Here is a 23,077-nt window from a genome sequence, read left to right as displayed (position 1 = left end):
AAAGTTAAGTGAAAATTTGTGTGCAGTTGTTGTGGAACAACTTTTTTCTTGAACATAGAGGGCCCTATTTTAATGGTGCAGGTGCACAATCCACTTTTGCTTGTTTAAATGGCGTAAAAAACGGTCGGCGCACCAGGCACAATGTAACAAGTAGATCCACTGGAGGCAAGTGTTTTGAACCCATGTGCAGCATTTATTAACAAAACTTAAAACAAAGACTTGGCAAAACATAAAACAAAGTCATGGCATGGCTAAACAAAACTCACCACCAACGGGTTACCACGTCAAAAACAGACAAAGACACATGGCAAACATGAGGGCTTAAATACACACACTAATGACAAGACAAGTGACACCTGTGAACAGTGATTAAACAATGAACCAATGACAGGACAAGACACAAGATCACATGAGGGCATGGGAGTCACATGACAATGAAACACATGACAAAACCAGGAAACTGAAAGGACAAGACAAACTAGAAACATGACAGTAAACTTGATGAACTTAAACACATGAAACATGAACCAACACCAAAACACCATGTGACACACAAGTACTTAGTCTCTTAATGAGTCATGGGTGTGTTTTGGGCATAACGTGCAATTGTAACGGATAGTCCACTGGAGGCAAGTTTAAGTGATGAACCCAAGTGCAGTTTTATTTACAGATGTGAACAGATACAACACAAACGATGACTTGACTATGAACAGACTTGACTAGAAACTAACATGACCATGACCATGACCATGACCGACTCACCAACAGTGGTTTACAGGAAACAATACTCGATAAGGGAACAAGGCAAACATGAGGGCTTATGCTGCCTTCACGTGCTATCGGAAATGTGATAATTCCCACTTCTGAAGTCGTGATTACAAGCTCATCCCATTCAAATTTCGAAAGTGGAGGGCGTTCATGTGCAATTTTTACCTAGGAAACTCTTATTTACGATAATTCCGAGAGCACGTGAAGGCAGCATAAAATACACAAAGACTAATGACTAACAAGACACACCTGTGAACAATAAAGACAAAAAACCAATGACAAAACTGAACTGAGAACCCACATGACTAAACCAACCAATAACAACAGGCTTGTTCGACTTGATACAACGATGCACAGATCGATCCGCGGCTGACTTGAAGCAGTGCATGCCAGTTAGAAATTTTGTCCGACTTGAGACAGCGACGACGCATCAAAGTACCGCGAGAACGATTCGAGAGCAGCCGGCTAATACAGCCGGTGCAGTTTCTCTAGAGTGGCTGCACCACCGCCGATCGGTTGCATCGGTTGCGATCGTAAACACATGACAATGGAGCACATGGCAGGATCACATGACAAACAGGAACACATGACAAAACCAGGAAACATGACAGTGAGAAAACAAGATAAGAACATGAGCATGAAACAGAACCAACACACTAGACATTACAGCAATAAACCAATCAGAGTCTCATCTCCCTTTCCCTTTAAAAGCCAGTTGCGCTTGCACCATGGCGAATTCGCTATTTACATGGCGGAATTTGTGAGCGGAAAGACTAAAGGCTTCTCCAGAGAGGAATCCTGTTATTTTTAATATTTAAAAATGTTTGTATGCTGCAGCGCGTCCCGGTGTGTATAATAAGCAGAGTGTACACGCGTTGTGCACCCGCCTATACTGCCGTCCAAAGGCAAAGCGCAGTAACTACACATTTGGTCAAAATTGAGTTAAGACTTGAAATGGGCTTTGTGACATCTGTTCTGTCTTGTGACAAAGTTTGCTGGTTCAATTTTGTCCAGTTTTAGAGAAACGAGCGTGTCAAAATTGCAGTAACTACAAAATCCAAGCCAATACCAAGGCAAACCGCAGTAAGTGATGTTACTGCGTTCTAGCTTTGTTTCCCCGTTTTTGACACAGCAGATACTGCGGTTTCAGCATTGTCGCGAATGGGGATTGTATGCGGTTTGCCCCGATCGTAACACACAGAAACAATCCCGCAGCCATATGATGGTTGAACTCGCGTTAAAACGCAAATATTCAAAGACTGGTAAGGAAGATAGCAAAATAATAACTCATAATAAGGCAACTGCCGGCTTTATAATCAGTTAACATTGACTAGCCAGCCGCTAGCAAATTTTGACTTACCTGTGCTGCTCTATTAAAGGCAATATATCCTCTGATAACGTAAAGATAATCCGATTTAATCACGTTGGTGTTTGTTGATTCGGACATCTCTCCGTTTCAGGCAGCTAATCCAATTGTATTGACAGGGGTTACTCCTTCAAAAGTTTGCTGGGTCTGGTAAAGTTATCTTGTTAGACAAAGTTACTCTAAAAGTTAGCGGCGCCAGTCAGCAGGTGACAACCGGACAACCGGACGAGCGCAGCGCAAAGGCAGAGTGCAGTATCTGCATTTTGGGGGTCAAAGATCACATCGGTGGTCATGGTTTTTATCTATAAAAAATTTCTTCCTAAGAAGGCAATACATGAATGCATTACCACTAATCTACCCACAACATGTTTGACTGGCTGGTGTAAAAACTTTAAAGCCATTTTTCTCAGTTTCAGTGTTTGCGTAGTTACTGCAATTAGCCTTTGTAGGGCAGTATAGGTGGATATAACGCGCCCTTTGAATAACACAAAAAATACTGCGCTATTGACTTTAGACCAGGTTTTTGTTGGTTAATGGCGTTTTCAGTTGCCTCAAAAAATAGCAACACTCCAACAATGCTCTTGAACACACCTCGTTTTCAGACCAGCGAACATGGGCGAACAGATTTGCATATGCTATTTAAACAACGTGGCGCTGGATGTGAAAATTATAACTGCATCGGGCTGAAACAAGCAAAAAACACTTGCGTCGCGCCTGCTGTCACATTGCACCAGGTGTATAATAGGGCCCATTGTCATTTTGCCCAAGCACAGTGACAGTGACATTTTAGGGGATGTGCATGCTTTTTTGTACTTTAGTAATTTTTTGTTCCAACACTTGCTTACCAACATGACTTACTGTGTAAGACATTGCATATATTTATAGTATATATAGTGCCAATTAATACAACTGGTAGCTAGAGACTAATCGTTAGGTGCTGATATGAACTAACAAGCACAACTGTAGACATATCACACGTCAGAAATGTTGAGTAACTTGTCATTTTGAGCTATTCATTAAATCTGGCTGATCCATTATTTTCGACAGCTTTTGATTCAATAAAAATAACTCTAATTCGTTTGGGAATTGGACTGCACTGGTCATGTCTGTTGTTTGCTGTAGATTCAGTAGTGATATTGTGGTAGGAAGTTCTGTCAGAGTATTTTAGTATAGTATTCCGTCCACATGCATGTGCGAGAACCATTAATGGAGCCATTCAATGCAGATATCCTTTTTTTTAGAAAGTGAGAATTAAATTGTAATGTATAATTTATGTGTTGCATAATAGATTCCTTAATACATTTCAAGTTGTAACACGTCATTACATAAAGTGAGATGCTCTTTTGAGAACTTTGAGCCTTGATGAGGTTGAGTTAATTGTTATAAATTATATAACAGTTATATTTCTTTGACTATCAGCCTGGTCCCCCGGGCCCTCCTGGTCCTCCAGGGCCTCAGGGACCCCCAGGATCCCCTGGGGCAGAGGTCACTCAAGAGGTCCTGCTGCAAGAGTTCAAAGAAATGATCAAAGGTGAGGACCCACAATACACAACACGTGTAAATCCCAGTGAAGGTTTTATGATGGACATTTTCACAAAACGTCCATCATGTTTCATATTCATAATCGAGGGGCTATCTGGACATTTTGACTGCATTCAGTGATGTTTCTCCTTGTGATGTGCTTGAACAGAGGCCACAGAGAGACGAGCAGCAGTGGACAGGCCTAACGAACCTAGTCAGCTGCCCACAGCTCTGATTACCCTGGAGGGTATGACCTCCTACAGGAGAATTGAGGAAGCCTTTCACTGCAAACTCAAAGGCCCTGTCGTCGTGGACAAAAAGACTCTGGCAGAGTTGCAGAACTTTCAGACAGTAAGTGCCTGCAGGGTCCAAAACATTTAGCTACATCAGCCAATTGCGGGTTAATCAAGTATATTTATTGGCCAAAACTATTTAATACAGGGCCAAGAAACTATGCATAGGAATGGGAATTATAAATGTACTGTTTTTTTAGAGATGGCATAAATGCAATCCAATAATTGCCCTGAATTTTATTTTAAACAACATTACTAAACAAACAAAAATGTGGTAAAAAATTACAATGTGTACATTTAACAGCATGTGTCATACGAACAACCTGTCAGTAACTATGCTGATTTAAAGGCACAATATGTAATATAAACATAATATAATATAATAATATATGTGATCATTTTTTTTATTAAAATATCCAAAAACCACTGGAACAATTTCACCTTTATGATTTGGTTTGTTAGACGTGTGCTGTACATCGACCATATTAGTGTTGAAGCCCAAACAAAAGGTGTTATAAAACTGTGGAGCAGCAAATTCACACTAATGCCAATTTGAATGAGCATTCCAGTGATTTAGAAAAACAGTCATTTACAGTAAATGATACAACTTCCAAAGTGCACATGTGATCGTCTCTTTGTGGCAGCGGGTTCAGCTTTCGCCAGAACGTAAGAAATTCCAGTCTGTTGCAAATAATTTCAAATTGGCTTATTTTGTCATCCTTCCATTTGGCTTCTTCACTGTGACAGTTTTACAGAATACTAAACACCAATTCTAAATGCTTCCAACATGTGTGTGTTCGAACTGAAGTGTGTAATTTCTGCATCCTGCATCAAAGTGAATGGCAAAAATTCAGTTTGGTGACGCTGTCTGCCATTGGTCAATCAAACAGATAGCCCCACCCAATAAGCTTTAATTACACAACTGAATTAAGGACACTTGTTATAGTAACCTCATGATTGGCTCTTGTCACATTGGTGACGACACACTGGATTGGCCGAACGTTTACTCAGCCAATCAAGCAGAACCTCAGCCACCCTCCTCCTAAAAAAATATCCCTTTTCAAATGTGCTAAATTGCTTTCTTGGTGGTGTACAAAAGGTACTCTGTGTGATGTTTTGGACCAGTGAGTGGTGTGTATAAAAATAGACACCACCATTTAAAACAGCGTGCTGTTTTAAAAAAGAGCTATATCCTGTGGCATTTTGATGAGCCAAGGACACACACGAAAATCCATGTTATTTGTTAAGCGTTCTTTACAGCAGTTATAGGAAAAAATTCCATTGATTAAAGTAGTGAATGTAATGTAACATTCACTCACAAATGCTCCAATGAGCATTTAAATCTGCTGATCATCTGAGGATATGTGATTCTTACTTTCCGTATAAGAGAAATTAGGATCATATAGTCTTTCAAAGCTGTCAAATGGATGAAATAACAGTTGTAAACGTCAATGCAAAGTTTTATTCATCCAATGTAGAAATACATGTCAAATTAAATAACGTTCTCCTGACATATCTGTTTGGATCGGACATGTATATGAAAGGCATTCATTGTATGTGTTCAAAGCTGACAGCACAAAAAAACGGCAGAACTGAACAGTGTTTAGCACACTAATCGGAGGACTCATTATAAAAGCGTCTGAGTCTGGAACTCTTGGTGGGTTCTGGAGGCGTAATGTAGAATAATGTGGTCTGGCATGGCTGCAGTGTGCAGTTATGATCAAAAACAGAATCGGAGGATTCTTGGCAGATGTCTACATATTTCTAGCCATTTAATGGTTATGTGCTCCCAAACTGAGCCCTAAAACTGGTGTATTTTCTAATGCTGTATGTGGGATGCTTCGATTTGTATGTGAGTTTATTAGAGTGTGGAGAGCAAGAATTCTGCTGAAAAACATATTCTTGAGATGCTTGGAAGGCTAGTCAGCTAAGTATATGATTTTCAGATAGAGAGTGAACGGTGTTGATGTTTGAGAAATGGTTATTCGGTGTATTCATGGTAAGCCCTCTATAATTCTCACCTGTTTCATACCTTCAGCCTCCTGCCAAAGGTGCCTTCCTCAGAGGGACAGGGATGGATCAGTCCACTGGCCGATTTACAGCTCCTGTAACTGGAATTTATCAGTTCTCTGCCAATGTTCATATTGGTAAGGAAAGGTTGAAAGGTTCTCCTCACCCAGTAAATATTCTGTCTTTCGTCTTTTGTTTTCTGTCTTTTTCACTGTGAGATATGAAGGTTTGGGGGTATGATAATAATCGATTTGAATAATGATAATAATCATGCATCATTTGTTCTTTAAGCTCAAACAGAAGAACATGGGTGCGATTACCAGTAAAATTTTAAGCTATATTTTGTTTGGATGATACACCGAATATATGGATGTACCAAGTAAACGTTAAAATAAATAATACAAATATATTATTAATAATATTATTAAGATATATTTTGTAATTATATATACAGCATTACCATTCAGTTAAATGTATTTATTTATTTATAAAAAAAAAAGTGCTCACTCCGGCTGTTTTCTATTTGAATGTATTTCAAAATGTAATTTATTCCTTTGACGGCAAAGCTGAATTTTCCGCAGCCATTTCTCCGGTCTTCAGGATCACATGATCCTTCAGAAATGATTCTAATATTTAATTTATATTCAGTATGAAACATTTCTTATTGCTTTCAGTTTTGTGGAATGAGTTTCTTTCTTCTGCTGAACAAAAAAATAAGATATTTTGAAGAATGTCGGTAACAAGACCCCATTGACGTATTTTTTCCCGGGGCCCATCAAATATTTGGTTACTGACATTCTTCAAAATATCTTCTTTTGAGTTCAGCAGAAGAAAGAAATTCATACAGGTTTGGAACAACTTGAGGGTGAGTAAGTGATGACAAATATTTCATTTTTGGGTGAATTATTATCCCTTTAAAAAAAGCTTACCATACCTTAACCAAACCTTGTGAACAGTATGATGGATATGGAAAAAATATATACATTAAAACTGCTTTGTATAGAGGCTTTGTCTGACAAATACAGAAGATTAATGGAAAATACTGTTTCTCGGCTATAAACACAAATCCCATTGAGTACAAATTAATATTTCAATGTCGTCTCTATCAGAAGGTGCCATCATGTAATGGATGTGTTTCAGACTTGGCACATTCTCAACAGATGGATTGCATTCCCTTGTAACGTACATTCCAACCGTGCTGCATTTGTTTGCTGAGATTTAGGGTGTCTTGCACAATCTTGCATGTTTAAAAAGCTAAAAAAATTGGTGCCGTGCCTGAAAGCATACAAGCGTATTTTGTTTTTGTTGGTTGATGCTCTAAAAAGGGGTCCAGTGATCCTGTTGACTTCATCCATCGTTTCAGAGGCAATGCTTATGTTGAGTTACACTGAAATAAGCCCCAGGGACTCTGAATGCAAAACTCTTCTAAGCTGTGGCGCCGCCATGCAGCTCCGGGAAAAGGAATTGGCTCTCTGCAGTAGACTGTGGCAGAAAATCAACATCCCCAAACAAATTCACAAATCCACTGCAGACTTATAGAAGAGACCAATATTTAGACGCGGCTGGAGGTCAAACATGACTGGCTGTGGCATCATGTGCTCCAGATACAAAGCTCTGTCAAACAACATTTCAACAGCCTTTACTCTTCATGCAACAGTTTGTAGTGCATGTCTGAAAAGTATTGTCAGGAAATATATAATTTTTTCTACTTTGTGTACTTTCTTGCAGACCACACTGAGGTGAAGAGAAGTAAGAACCAGCTGAGAGCCAGAGACAATGTCCGAGTTTTGATCTGCATTGAATCCCTCTGCCACAGATATACGTAAGTTTGCTTGGTCTCAGATTAAAAGAATAGTTCACCTAAAAATGTAAATTCTGTCATCATTTACTCACCCTCATACCATTCTTCTGTGGAATATGAAAGGAAAATCTTTGAAGAATATACTACTACTTTTTCATGCACTTACAATGAATAGAGACTAAGCTTTTAAGCTTAAAAAGGATACCACTATAAAAGTATAAAATGGTCCATACAACTTGTGCACTGTATTAAAAGTCTTGTGAAGATACACAGTATTGCCAAAAGTATTGGGACACCCCTCTAAATCATTGAATTCAGGTGTTCCAATCACTTCCATGGCCAAAGGTGTATAACATTAAGCACCTAGGCATGCAGACTGCTTCTACAAACATTTGTGAAAGAATGGGTCGCTCTCAGGAGCTCAGTGAATTCAAGCGTGGTACCGTGATAGGTTGCCACCTGTGCAATAAGTCCATTTGAAGCAATTGGGAACAACAGCAACCCATGTAAAATCACAGAGTGGGGTCAGCACATGTTGAGGCGCACAGTGTGCAGAAGTCGCCAACTTTTTGCAGTCAATAGCTACAGACCTCTAAACTTGGTGTGGCCTTCAGATTAGCTCAAGAACAGTGCGTAGAGAGCTTCATGGAATGGGTTTCCATGGCCGAGCAGCTGCATCCAAGCTTTACATCACCAAGTGCAATGCAAAGCGTCGGATGTAGTGGTGTAAAGCACGCTGCCACTGGACTCTAGAGCAGTGGAGATGTGTTCTCTGTAGTGACGAATCACGCTTCTCTGTCTGGCAATGCGGTGGATGAGTCTGGGTTTGGCGGTTGCCAGGAGAACGGTACTTGCCTGACTGCATTGTGCCAAGTGTGAACTTTGGAGGAGGGGGGATTATGGTGTGGGTTTTTTTCAGGGGTTGGGCTTGGCCCCTTAGTTCCAGTGAAAGGAACTCTTAATGCTTCAGCATGCCAAGACATTTTGGACAATTTCATGCTCCCAACTTTGTGGGAACAGTTTGGGGATGGCCGCTTCCTGTTCCAACATGACTGTGCACCAGTGCACAAAGCAAGGTCCATAAAGATATGGATGAGAGAGTTTGGTATGGAAGAACTTGACTGGCCTGCACAGAGTCCTGACCTCAACCCGATAGAACACATTTGGGATGAATTAGAGCGGAGACTGCGAGCCAGGCCTTCTCATCCAACATCAGTGCCTGACCTCACAAATGCGCTTCTAGAAGAATGATCAAAAATTCCCATAAACACACTCCACACTTCCACACCTTGTGGAAAGCCTTCCCAGAAGAGTTGAAGCTGTTATAGCTACAAAGGGTGGGCCAACTCCATATTAAACCCTACGGATTAAGAATGGGATATCATTAAAGTTAATGTGCATGTAAAGGCAGGCGTCCCAAAACTTTTGGCAATATAGTGTATATTTGTTGACAAACAAACTAAAATTTGGAATGTTTTTTTTTTTCTTGATATCTGGCCTGGCTCTTGAGAGAAGTAGCCATGTTGGATGAATTAATTAATCAATCATTCAAACTGTTTATACAGTAATTAATTCTTTCCCCACCATTGAGATCATTTTTCATCATTTATGACACAACGCTTCCACGTCATTGACGGAATTGTCTGGCAATCAATGTTTTCAATGTTATACGGTATTACGCATCTTCTGAAAGAGTACAGAATCTCAGAAATAATCAGAAACAAGCAATAGGCCCATTGCTTATGTACATGTTGTAGTCTTTGACAAAAATTCGATTTTCTCATCTTTTCTTTCAAAATGTTTTTTGTTTAAAAGCAGGGGCTCTGTTCTTTCTTTTGATATATTACATGTTTAGATATTCATATAGCAAACTGAGGGCCATAAAAATGTTGTAAACATTTTCAAAAATGCTGGTGGTGGCTGGAAACTTAAAAAAAAATTAATAAATAAAAACGCTGGCGGGGAAAGAGTTAATGTGCTAGAATTCTAGTGTGTTCTGACCGGCCACACAAAGTTTCTGTGATTTCAGGTCTTTCTGTCAGACTCAGTGTAAGTTCTGTTAGGAGAAAATCTGACACCAGCAATTTTGCTAGGAAAGTTATTATGATTACATTATGTCTAATTTACCCTCAAGTAGTCTATTTATTAACATTCGATTTCGTACCCGTTGTCCACAGACCACATCCACATCAATATAAATTCATGACTCATGACTCAAAGGAATACATAGCTTATGATGAAAATTAGTATTTTTCTTGAGCTCCTTTTTGCATTCAGAGCATGTGGTTTTTATTTCAGTGGCTTAAGCGTGTGAGTGCATGTCATAAAAATCCTCTTTCACAAATCAAACAAAAATGAATTTACTTGAAAGAAAGGAGAGAAAAAAACTACAAGGGGTACATGAGATGGGGAAGGAGGGAATGGGGGTGGCAGATCTGGATAAACTCTTCCAGTGTTTGCTGGTCGTTAGCGCTTTTTTGCGCTTTGTGAGTAACGCATGGGCTGTAAAGCATGTTGTCTGTTCAAACTTCTGTGGAAACCAGCAAGGCATTTCCTGTGTTAAAGTGGAGCAGGCCTTTAAAAAATGTCCTCTCACCTTCAGGCTGGTCCTTGTCACCTTAGTAACCTTTACCGCCACCTTTGACTTGTTGGGTCCCTATTGGTTTTAGCATCAGTACTGAAGGATAATTCAAAAATGTATTGCTGGATAGATCTTATAGAGACCTTCAAAAGGAAATTATGCATTTTTTAGGAATTAGAAATTTTTATCAATAGCCTATATTTTTATGTTTAACAAAACATAAATTGATATTTCTTTGAATAACCTTAACGCTGTGCCATGACTTACACAACATATCAGTAAAAATGTGAGTACAAATTATTTATAATGGAATTATTTCCCAATTATACTACTGTATCTTTTTCACATTAAATAAAAAAATTAATTAATTAAGAAAAAAGATAAAATAAAATACAATACAATAACCTGCCTAACCTATGCAGTGCTTCCTGATTTTGGACATGAGAATCTGTGAACTGTCACATAACTTGCATTTAAGTGTAGTATTTGAAATGAGTTAGTTCAGTGATCAGAATGATTTAACAGATGTCACTTCAGAATTCTCTCAGAAATTGCCAGTAGTAAATATCAAAAACAATTACAAAGAAATGGCAAGTAACACGTTTATTAATTCGTGAAGTCTACAAATTAATCATGTGACGCTCATAATTATTTCTATACCGTTTTGCAGATCCTTGGAAATGATTGTTGGCCTTGAGAGTAACAGCAAGATCTTTACAGTATCGGTCCATGGACTGCTGGAACTTCAGGTAAGAGTTGAAATGAATCACTTACAATAAGACCAAAAACGAGCATTAAGAAACTCCAAAGTTATTCCAAAGAAAAAATGGCTCACTTAGTACATGCAAAGTATTGGATAATGTTAAATTGGATAGTTCACCCAAAAATGAAAATCAGCCCATGATTTACTCACCCTCGAGTCATCCTAGGTGTATATGACTTTCTTCTTTTAGACGAACACAATCAGAGTTATATTAAAAAAGTCCAGGCTAATCCAAGCTTTATAATTGCAGTAATAGTTTCTCTGTTTTTGAAGTCCATAAAAAATGCATCTGTCCGTCGAATAACGTGCTCCATGCGGCTCCAGGGTGTTAATAAAGGCCTTCTGAAGCGAATCGATGCGCTTGTGTAAGAAAAATATCCATATTTAAAACTTTATAAAGTAAAGTCTCGGTCGGTCGCCTTCCATATTCAATTCATGGAAAAAGTGTTGAAAGTGCCTCTGCCGTTCATAAGGCTTCCGTTACCAGGTACGCTCATCAGACGTCGCGTACGCATCTTGAATTGCGAGAAGGCACTTTCAACTTTTCCATGGAAGGCGGTCGGCTGGAACTTTACTTCATAAAGTTTTAAATATGGATATTTTTCTTACACAAACACATCGATTCCCTTCAGAAGGCCTTTATTAACAACCCAGAGCCGTGTGGAGCACGTTATTTGATGGACAGATGCATTTTTTTATGGACTTCAAAAACAGAGCATCTATTACTGACATTATAATGCTTGGATTAGCCTGGACTTTTTTAATATAATAATTTTATTTGTCTGAAAGAAGAATGTCATATGCACCTAGGATGACTTGAGGGTGAGTAAATCATGGGCTAATTTTCATTTTTGGGTGAACTATCCCTTTAATCAATATCTAAATAGCTATTTACGTAAACATTGTTTTAGTAAGCCTTACATCCAGTCTAGCTCCGTTCTGGTGTGACATGCTCAGTTTTTACTATAGCCCCGTTTCCACCGAAATTACCCGGAAACAATTTGTACCAGGAACTTTTTTTACAGGAACTTTTTCCCCCAGACCTGCTACTGTCTGCGTTTCCACTGCGGTCTAAAGTACTGTGAAGATTAGGCAAATTAGTCCAGAGACGTGGGACTGCGCACGGCTGCTCCTCCCAGTCACCGACGGACAATAATAATTTTTGTGCGATACTGTCTGCAACAATAACAAGTATGATGGAGATGCAAGCAGTGTTGCTTTTGCTAGTTATGTGGTTTACTAAATATGTAATCAACAAAACGGTGGAAAAGAGATGAGCACTGATACTATAGAGTATTCTGAAAGCTCGTAAAGCTAGATTTAAAATAAGACAACGTATGTTATTATCAGCTATTACGGATTGGCCATGCGATTGCTGAGACGAACGCGCACCATCGGACAGAAAGAGCAAGACTGTTATTTACTGAACGCAGAACGAACCTCGCAAGACTTTTAAAAATGCCGGTTGAAATAAAATGCTGCGTGAGCTCAACCAATCAGCATGTTCAGTGCCCAAGTCCCACCCCCGAAAGTTCCAGAACTTTGAAAAAGTACTACCTCGCGAGCAGGGCCGTTTGGAGGGGGAAATATTTACCCGGAACTTCATTTAGACCCTGGTTCCTGCGGTCGAAACACACTGAGTACCACCCCAAAGTTCCTAGTTCCTGGGGAAAGTTCCTGCGGTGGAAACGCAGCTTATTTAATTCAGGGGGGTCCGAACTCGGTCCTTGATGGCCACTGTCCTGCAGAGTTTTGCTCCAACTTCCCTCAACACACCTGCCTGGAAGTTTCTAGAATGCCTTAGACCTTCAGTGGGTTCAGGTGTGGGAGTAATAGGGGTTGGAGCTGAACTCTGGCCTTCCAGGAGCAGGAATGGACACACCCCTGGCCTAGTCAGTTATTGGTAAAAACAAGCAAACAAAATAACTGCTAAATATCTTGCTGAATAACCCCCCCACCCAGAACGATGAAATGATAGAAATATATAAATATGTTGCAGATGGCAATTCACGTTTTGTTTTCTTTCTAACAGGCTGGGCAGTACACCTCCATATTTGTGGACAATGCAGCTGGAGCATCGATCACAGTACAGAACGGTTCGGATTTCATGGGCATGTTGTTGGGGGTATAGCCTTGTTATACAGCCAGACGATATCTGGCAGGCCACATATGACTGCATTGCTCCTCTTCGGACTAGCACCAGATATCCTCAAGAGACAATATATGACTGCCACAAAGCTCTTGGTTTGTTCATGGAAGAGACATGGACATATTAATACCCACAAAGCAGAGACAGTTGGATGCAAAACTGAAAGACTTTACCGAGGACAGTGGATCTACATCTGCCTTTCTCATGTGTCTACAGTGAGGTTTACCTCTTCAGACAGATCATTTCTCACTGTTTTTACTCTTATTTTGTGATTTATAGATGTATACAAAGAGATTTTTGTACTTTGACATTGTGTTATGCCCTTCTTAATTAATAGTGTTTATATACAGTGTTTATATACACAATTTGTTTTCTATGATGGGAGGTTTCCTACAATACAAGAGCTAATCTAAGGATTTATATTTTGGATTTATGTTAAGGATTTTATGATCTTTTGCAGTTGTTACCCAAAATACAAACCTACTTTTATGCATACATGCCTGTATTTTTTTAATATAACAAGCTAGACAGTTTTTATTTACTATGGAGCTCCTAAAAGCATGTTGTAGTGACTTTATTATTGATAAAAGAACAGATTTTCCATTATACTCTGCCAAAAGAAGGAAACAGCCAAATACAAGAAAAGAAACAAGATGGATGACTCAGTCTATTTTTACGTTCAATCGCTAACAGTCCCAAACAATAGCGTTTATCCAAGCGTGTGTATGTGTGTGTGTTTGGAAAACTACTGCTATGATCGATTACATGTTAGAGTCCTGCTGAGTTTTCATTTTGTTTACTGCAATGCCAAATACGTCATCCGAATGTTTTTCATGTTTCCATGGAACTATATTCTTTGAGATGTGTCGCTCTTCTTCCTTTTTTCCCCAAATGTCTTTTTTTTTTTTTAAATTAACTTCAGAAAATACAGAAATTAAGATGCACATATACGTATATTAGCATATTTGCCATACAAATTATTTATGTTTAAATGTATCTGCCAATTAAAATAGGTTTATTTTTTTAATTGGCGTCTAGCCTTCCAGTAGATCTCAATACAAGTGAAAATAATGTAAGCAGACCTGTTTAAACATACAGTATTTGCTTGTATTGTGGTGTAATGGAAATGAAAGTATATTCAATAAATGTAAAATATATCTATTCACCTGGGCATGCTTGCGGTTGACTCTAAATGAATTTTATGAGCTTTGAAATCCTTGCTAACGTTCGTAATTCTCTGCTCGATAAAGCAGGCAGCACGTACTCCCGATGCTGCACGATGAAGCTCATGGAAAATATTCTTTGGTGCGGTAGTGTGGAAAATGCTTCTTTGCATCATTTGCATTGTAAATAATCCAGGATACCTCAAATACCTTGGCAAACAAGTGCAAGTCTGACAGACTGATGGTGGCATGGCACCTGGGCACACTAAAGAGTGATCTCTGAAATCCAATCATTTGAAGTGTCATTTAACATTGTCATTAAATGTCATTTAGAACTTCACATGAAAAAAAAAATTACACTCAAAGTTGCACATACACAAGGTTTCTTCCACAAGATCTGTGGTTTTGTACGAGCCATAGCGCCTTCAAGCATAATCTTTAGTCCATATGCCTTTTTGTTTTTCTTGTATGCTTATAGAGAGCTTTTGATAAACAAATATGTTCATTAGTGTGCTGGAAGTTTCAAACCAAAGCTTCTTCAAAGCTTTTTTAATTATTTTAATGCTCTGGTGGATGTCCAGATCTTTAGTATTATTTATACATTATCATAGATTTCATTTATACTGTTAATTAGCTGTTAATATATATATATATATATATATATATATATATATATATATATATATATATATATATATATATATATATATATATATATATATATATATATATATATATATATATATATATAATATATATATATATACATATATATATTATACTTAAATATATGTGCTTTTGCCATTTATAGTTTTTTATATATATATATATATATATATATATATATATATATATATATATATATATATATATATATATATATATATATATATATATTTTTTTTTTTTTTTTTTAAGTTTATTTTATTTATAATTTTTTATTATTTTACTTTATTTGTTTATATTTTATTTATTTATTTATTTTTAATGTCTGATGTAACGATTTCATGACTAGTTTTCTATATGGTGAGAAGTACATAGCCCACAATACAACAGCCAATCTAACAGTTCATCAACATGTAACCCACAATGCACCTCTCCTTTTGTGCACAACTGTGTTTTGTGTTTTTAAAGTCTGCTACATTGCTTTTATTTTTTTGCTAATTGATAAACAACAGATTTTCCATGATGCTTGGCCAAAACAAAAAAACCAATAAGTGATGATGATTCAGTCTATTTTTTTGTGTCCAGGTCTGTAACAGTTTTGCAACAGCTTGACTAAATTAAGCCCCTATGTGAAAAATGTACACATAAAAGACTCCCAACACTTGTGACAATTTTGCACCACTTTTCTTTGCACTTAGGGATCATAATTGAAACCTGAGTGCTAGTAACACAGTGTCTGCAGGTAATCTCTTTCAGCTGTTATCATTATCAGCATGTATCAACACAGTAGCTGCGGCACATCTGAACCTTCCCACATTGACTTCAACACAGTTACTAAACAGAAACAGACTCTTTTGCAAGATTAAGTTTATTAATCACGATTTGGAGGGCGAATAAAACGATATGATTCTAATGTTTCCATATATATTTCAAGGACTTCCCCTGCCCTTATAATATATTGATTATCATCATTTCGCAATGGGCTTGATACAACGAGCTAAATATGAAACAGATCAGTTGATGTTTGGAAAAGTGTCTAATAAGTTATGTTGCTGTTTGGGTGGTCCATATATTTATAAAAATACCAGTGATGGGTGTAAAGGCTGTAGAGATCTGTTTGGTGTATTTTAATGAGGTTGTATAATGTGCATGTAAATATTACAGTACATATCTATAAATACCAATGCTACAAAAGTCCTTTATGTTTGTGAAAACCTTTGTATTTTAATATGTGTAAGTGAGTTATGTTCTATAGACAAGATTTCTAGACATGACTTTTTCAGTCAAATCTTTTGAAAAAGACTCCTTCACAATTTAGTTGTAGATTTATACTGCGGTTATTGGAACATGTGCTTTTAAAAACGAACTATGCTTTGCCTGGCATAAAAACTCTTGGCTGAAGGGCTATGTGGCCATTTTCTTAGAATAACATTAATTGGAGCACTGAAACATGTGGTTAAGGACACTAATGTTGCCTCACACATTTAAAGAGAAGTAATCAACTCTCTTAACTCTTTCATAAGCTATTATCGACTGAGATAAAACAGGAGAATTTAGTGTGGGAATGCAAGTGCACACTAAAACTGAATATGAACAATAGACGAGTATTTCTTCAACCTTTTTATGTTTCAATATTTGATTTTTATAATCAATCATATTTCAGCATCCTTCCTTTTGTTAAATGAGGGTCACAACGTTTCCTTAGAAACTGTTCACGTAATTTTTTCACTATACTTTTCAAATGTTTTGTTTATTTTTATATTCTGTATATATTTAATTTTTTTAAGATTTGCGAAAATCCAAAATGACATATTTCTACACGTTTAAGACAATAATCATTGAAATATTACACGAAAACAAAACAAAACATTTCTGTCACACAGTTGTGGTGTGATTTCCACTAGTATACACTGAACAAATTCACCCCTAATAAAGTTTTTTCAAAAAATTCCAAGACAATTTTCAGTGAGAAGTGTGATATGAACTTTGTGAATACCAAAATTGCAAGGTAAATATATCACTTAAATAATTATGTTTATTGTTCATCGTTTCCAATCAAGCTGTAAACTGTAATATGCTAATATTAATTGAGGACACACTATAGGACACATAAAATATAGCTATGAAAACAGCAAGACAAAGGAGAGGGCCATTCTATTCCAAAAATTGTCATATTTTCATACCAGAAAATATTGTCAAGCACATATCAATTGAGATGTGATGGAAATATTCATAGAAAATAACTATAATAATATAAATATATATATATATTATCTGAGGCATGTATGTCCACTGTTAGACATGGTTAGAAAACCAAATTATTCCTTGATTGTAGCCTTGATTAAATGTTCTTTTGTTTAAATCTTTGCATTCAATGGTATTGTATTAATGTGTAATATGGCAGCGGTCCTTAGCTTCTTCTTCTTCTTTTAAAATCACTTAATATTTCAATTATTTTTAAAAAGTGGCCTTTCACACACAGTGTGTTCTTGCATATTGCTATTAATAATTCTCAAATAGCAGGATGGCAATCACTGCAAAGCGCTTTGTCTTTTTGCTGTTATGTTGTTGTTTTAAAGATGTTTAATGACAGCTATGCGAGCGTGCTTCAACTCATACACTGTATAGTGTGGAGCGCTCAGAGCCTGCCAAGGCAGTTGCGAAACCACCTAGCACCACAAACTCTCTGACAGGAATTTCCCATTGCCCCATTATCAGCATCAGACAAGCTGAGTGATCCCAATTACCTCTTGCCCAAATGCTAAGAGCAACTCTTTTTTTTTTTCAGAGAGGAGAGTGAACGTTTATGAATGGTTCCATTGTGAATGTGAAGTTTCCTTGTTCGCTGAGCACTGTATAAACAATCACAGCACATGGCTGTAGCCTATAGGTTTTAATTAATAGATTCCTCATCCTTAACAAGAGGACAGGTAGGGAGATAACAGCACAGACTAGCAGGGATTGACTCCAGAGATAAAATGAGGCACTGTTAGATGCTTAACAGGCTTCCTCTTCACAAATCTATGCCTTCATTGTTGTACTGTAAAAAAAAACAAAAAAAATGTCCTTGATAAGATAATGACAGCATGTTTTTCAAATCCATTCAGAAAATATCACAGATAGCCTTTCAAAAATAATCTGATTTTTAAAATATATTAAAGTTCTGACTTTAATAATATACTCACAATATAGGTTCAAATTTTTGGGGTTGGTAAGATTTAAAGTCTCTTAAGCTTACCATCGCTGCATTTATTTGATGCAGTAAAAACTGCAATAGTGTGAAACATTATTACAATAAAAAAACGTTTCTATTTTAATATATTTTATTAAAAGTAATAGTTAAAATATGTAGGCTATGTAAATGAAATATGTAATGTTTTTTGTGGAAACTGATTCCTTGATGAACTGTCAAATTAACAGCATTACTTTAAATAGAATAATTTTGTAGCATCAAAGTCTTTACAGTCACTTTTGAACAATTTAATGAACTCTTGCAGAATAAGTATTTATTCCTTAAAAATAAAAATAAAACACACATGACCGCTCTTTATGACACTGACAACAGAGGTATGAAATATGAAATCGTAAGCATCCATCTTCCACATGACATCTATATTTAAAATACATTTATTTAGCCTACTTATGAAATAGCAAACATTGGAAAATCTAAAAAAAACAAACAAAAAAAAAAAACAGTAAATTTTTTTTGATTCATACGGTATTAGTGTTTACATTTTAGACCTGTCGGGATGGTTTTAGCGGGAAATTGTGCAAACATTTCTCCGGTGTGGGCGTGCAATGGTTAGTTGTCACGAACAGAAAAGGTTAACATGGAGCACTTTCGGGAAATCGCCCGTTTAAAGAAAGCGCCGAACAGAGGAGTCTAAAAGTTACTGGCAAAAAGAAAACTCGACAGTTCTCGTAATAAAATGAGAATCAACATTGGCTTGACTTTTCGGATGGCGAGAACTGGGATTTGAAATGTTGTAAAAGCGACGCGGAGATGACGTTTTTATTACTTTACAGGTAAGTAAGGTATTTTATAGATCAGATGCATTGCCATATGTAGCTCTCTACCAGAGTTCATTGTAAAGCAGCATCTATTTTGTAGCGTCATTTCATTGTGGGTTGTTGAAGCGCTGTGCTGGAAATTATTTTAGAGGATGTAACTTACTGTGTTTGGTAGGCCTATAGCTAACGTCTTCACTTCAGCTAGTCAGCTTGAGATCCTTTCTAAACTGGTTATATCCTTTCAGCCACCGTGAATGTTTTATTAGCAGGATAATCTCTGTCCTTTTTGTAGTTATGAAAAAACAGCAATTTACTTCCACTCCAAACAAAACGCATTTGCCTCAGATCGGTACTATTTGATCGGCGAAACATATTCATCCGCACGCAGAGCCGAAACACAACCAAAACAATGCAGAAATTCCTTTTTAACTGACCTGATAATGTAAAAATAATAATTGTTTATAATTACTGCATATAAAACACATGTGTCAACTTATGAAACTTGTGAAAAGTACCCTTGTTCAAAGAAAATAATTTTCTGTAAAAAAAAAAAAAAAAAAGCTAGCTGAACCACCATGTACCAGTGTGGTTTTATTATTCATGTCTATTCCCTACAGCTATTACAAATACACTTTTTGTTGCTTGGAGGATTGAATTCACACACACACACACAAAACACATTTAATTGTGAAACCAACTCCCTAGAGAAAACAAGCATTTATGCATGGGCTGACTCCAAACCTTATACAGTATAAGATATGCTGTAGCCCAAGTGACAACTATCCCATGTGTCCTACCATACAGCATACAGACACTATATACATTTCCATACATGTGAGACCATATGACTGAACCCTGAAGTAAGATACAAAAAGTGGTTCTTTATGAGACCTGGACATTGCACAAGTCCATCGCAGTGGACGTTTGGAAAGAGCCATAGTTCTCGACTATTGCTCCAAATTTCCTATTTGTCAGCATTTCCAAACAAGGCCACCTGTAGAGAGCAGAGCAGACAGAGAGACTCTCTCCCTGGGCGACGCTGAGTCCCTGTATATTATGTTTTGTGCATGCTTCAGATTTTTTCATGGCAACCCGAGTTACTCTAAACAGCTCTGCGCAGCCCCAGCCCCACTGATACCAGTCGCCACCAAACACAACGGTTTCTATGGCAGCGGCTCAATCCTGTCTCGTTTCTGTCTATTGGGTGAAAGATGGGATGAGCTCAAAGTAAAATGTCTAAAACTGTCTCAGACCTTTCATTCGTGGGATATTTTAAGTAGCGCGTAGTACTATTTGTCTGAAAAGTGCTCTTTTTGTTTATTATCGTTATTAGCATTATTATTTGTCCGCCTGTCTCTAGGTCCCCACCTGGCAACTAGTTTTCTTTTCTGTTCTTTTATCCCACTCTCTTTTTTAACCCCACTTGTATTTGTGGTGTTCTGGATTATAAATGAGCCTGACAAGTCTCTCCAAGCTTATGTTACAATGTGCAGCACTGTAAAGCTTTGGAATGAGCAAAGTACACAGACAGTGAGCAACGATTGATTTTCCTATAAATTGTGAGCGGGAGCTATTGCTCAGACAAGGAGGCTCCGGTAAGACACAGAAGGCCTTGCCAGGAATGAGAACGATGCTCCTGTCTCTGTCTATTCCTCTGTCTCATTCTGCATGCAAAGAGAGCAAGGGAGAGAGGATAGTGTAAGACTGGTTTTCCTGCTAAGACAGAACACTTCGCCCACGCCATTGGCTTCCGTTGTAGGGCCGACAGGTGGTCCTTACAATAGAAAGCTGTGCCGGCTACAATTATAAGCTGTGTTCACCTTATTTTCAGAATTATTAAAAGGAGATGGTAAGTATGTATTAAGTCATGTCAACTTTATTTATAAAGCGCTTTTTACAATGCAGATTGTTAAACAGGAAAATAATGCAACAAAATTTTATTAGGCCATACAGCCGCTCCGGAGAAAACGGTGATGTTATCTAGCTCATTTCAATTATCATACAGTAACAATGTGGGCATTAGATTAGTAATTAGATCAGTAATTTAGTGTATATGGTTAATTTAGTTTACTAATTAGATTTATTTGGATATTTCGTTGAAAAATTTAGTGTCCCCGACTGAGCAAACCAATCATATTAACAATATTAACATCTTCACATTAATTAAGAACAACTTGATTTTTGTACTTTTATTTTATTAAGTAAGATGAATAAGAATTGTGAATTTTCCAAGATTTTCATTCAATAGTATCTTAAAACTATGGAAGCTTGTTTCCCACCTGTAACGGAGTTTGTATGTTCAGGGAAGAAGGAGGCGGGAACCGGCGAACGTTCAACAACTTTAATCCAAAATAAACACAAACTGAGAGTAAAAGCGGCAGCCCCTCATGGACAACATAACAAAACATAAACAAAACACAGCGTAAAAAAAAACACAGCGTCCTCTCTCGTCTTGGACTGTCGTCGCTCCTCCTTTTATGCTCCCGTCACGCCTCCGTGAGACGAGACCGGTGTGGCGCGCATCTGGCGCTCATTATTATCGCTCTCACGGTCCCTCGCCTCGCTGCTTGCCACACCACCACAGAATAAAACAATTGAAAAAATAATTGCGACTTTTTATCTCACAATTGAGAGTTTACATCTCGCAAGTCACAATTCGGACTTCTTTAAAGGTCCCATGGCATGAAATTTTCATTTTATGAGGTTTTTCAACATTAATATGAGTTCTCCTAGCCTGAATATTGTCCCCAAGTGGATAGAAATGTTGATCGGTGTAAAACCGAGTTCTGGCTGTCTTTCTCTGCCTTTGAGAAAATGACAGGCCAGACTAGCCAATCCTGAAGTCTCCTGGTTTGACGTCCAAGCAGGAACGGTTACCTCCCTTTCCTCCACCCAGAGATTCTGGCACGCCCATGCAAACGCTTGAGAGATCATTGCTTGTGAACGAGTGAATACTGGCAGTTTCTCAGTGTTTGGATGTACAAATGAAAACAGAAGTCTTTTTTCAGTTCCTTCTGATCTGTGATCAGTGATTTCTTATGTGTAGCTAATTATTTATTATTCGTGCACAGTCAGCGGCTTCTCTCTCTCCCGACAGAGCGGTGTTTTCGTGTTTTCTATCTTGTGAGTCAGTGTTTTTGTACGTCCTCGTCGCGTCTATCTGTTCTACAATGTGCATACAGTCGTTTCTGCTCAACATCAGCAGAGTAACATCTTTAGAGATAAACCTTACACACGCCGAGGCTCGGGCTGCACTGACCGGTCGGCCTCCAACATCCCCGACCCCCAGTACTGCATCTGGCCCACAGCGGAGGCACCAAACGCGGCGTGAGATTAAGCAGAAGGGGGGTAAGCGTGAGGGTATCTGGGCTAGGCTAGCCAGCTATTCCCACAATAAACTGGATTACATTCGATTACTGCTGTTGTGTCTTTGTTTGCGCTGTGTACTTAATGCGCGTCACTTACGCTTTCCATATGATAGAAACATATCTAAAAATAATGGTATTATCAACACTTACTCATAACTCGTTCATCTCGACAGTTGTAATGGTACTTTGCATGTGTTACAAAGTTGGTAATAATGATGAAGACGGACTCGGTGTGACTGGGACTCGTGTTTATTCAGAACTCTCAAATACAAACACAATAAACTCGCGCTGACTGACAGCGCTCTCATAACTCAGTAGTTACTATAAATAACTTTGTTAGCAATCGCTGAGCTCAGTCTCTGGTACATTTGTGATGTCCGATTCGCGAACGATCTTTCTTTTGAACCGGTTCTTTTTAGTGAACCGAATCAGTTCACCAAATCGGACTGAATCGTTCTAAACGGTTCGCGTCTCCAGTCAGCGCTGATCCATAATTTACTAAAGTTACTAACTTTCTGACATGAGTGACAGCCCCTCCGACTAGAAATAAACTAATAACCTGAAGTATGTGCTGTAACTAAAACAGTTCACTGAACTGAGACTGACAGAACCGATGTG

At 37.8% G+C, this 23,077-nt stretch overlaps 1 protein-coding gene across 1 annotated transcript in view; it reads left to right on the top strand.

Moving 5' to 3' along the window:
• The window catches only part of c1qtnf12 (C1q and TNF related 12), a gene marked incomplete at its 5' end in the record, with an annotated part of 31,164 nt that extends 16,741 nt beyond the window's left edge, over positions 1-14,423 (top strand). Inside the window, 6 exons of the mRNA XM_079802039.1 lie at positions 3,554-3,665; positions 3,825-4,006; positions 5,987-6,095; positions 7,687-7,780; positions 11,011-11,089; positions 13,136-14,423. Coding sequence (XP_079658165.1) covers positions 3,554-3,665; positions 3,825-4,006; positions 5,987-6,095; positions 7,687-7,780; positions 11,011-11,089; positions 13,136-13,234 — 675 coding nt within the window. The 3' untranslated portion in view covers positions 13,235-14,423. The remainder of the gene's footprint in view (positions 1-3,553; positions 3,666-3,824; positions 4,007-5,986; positions 6,096-7,686; positions 7,781-11,010; positions 11,090-13,135) is intronic.
• Positions 14,424-23,077: the final 8,654 nt, after the last annotated feature.

Source organism: Gobio gobio (assembly GCF_949357685.1).
Source record: "Gobio gobio genome assembly, chromosome: 21".
In the NCBI taxonomy this organism is placed as follows: Eukaryota; Metazoa; Chordata; class Actinopteri; order Cypriniformes; family Gobionidae; genus Gobio; species Gobio gobio.
This window is presented reverse-complemented; position numbering and strand designations above follow the sequence as displayed.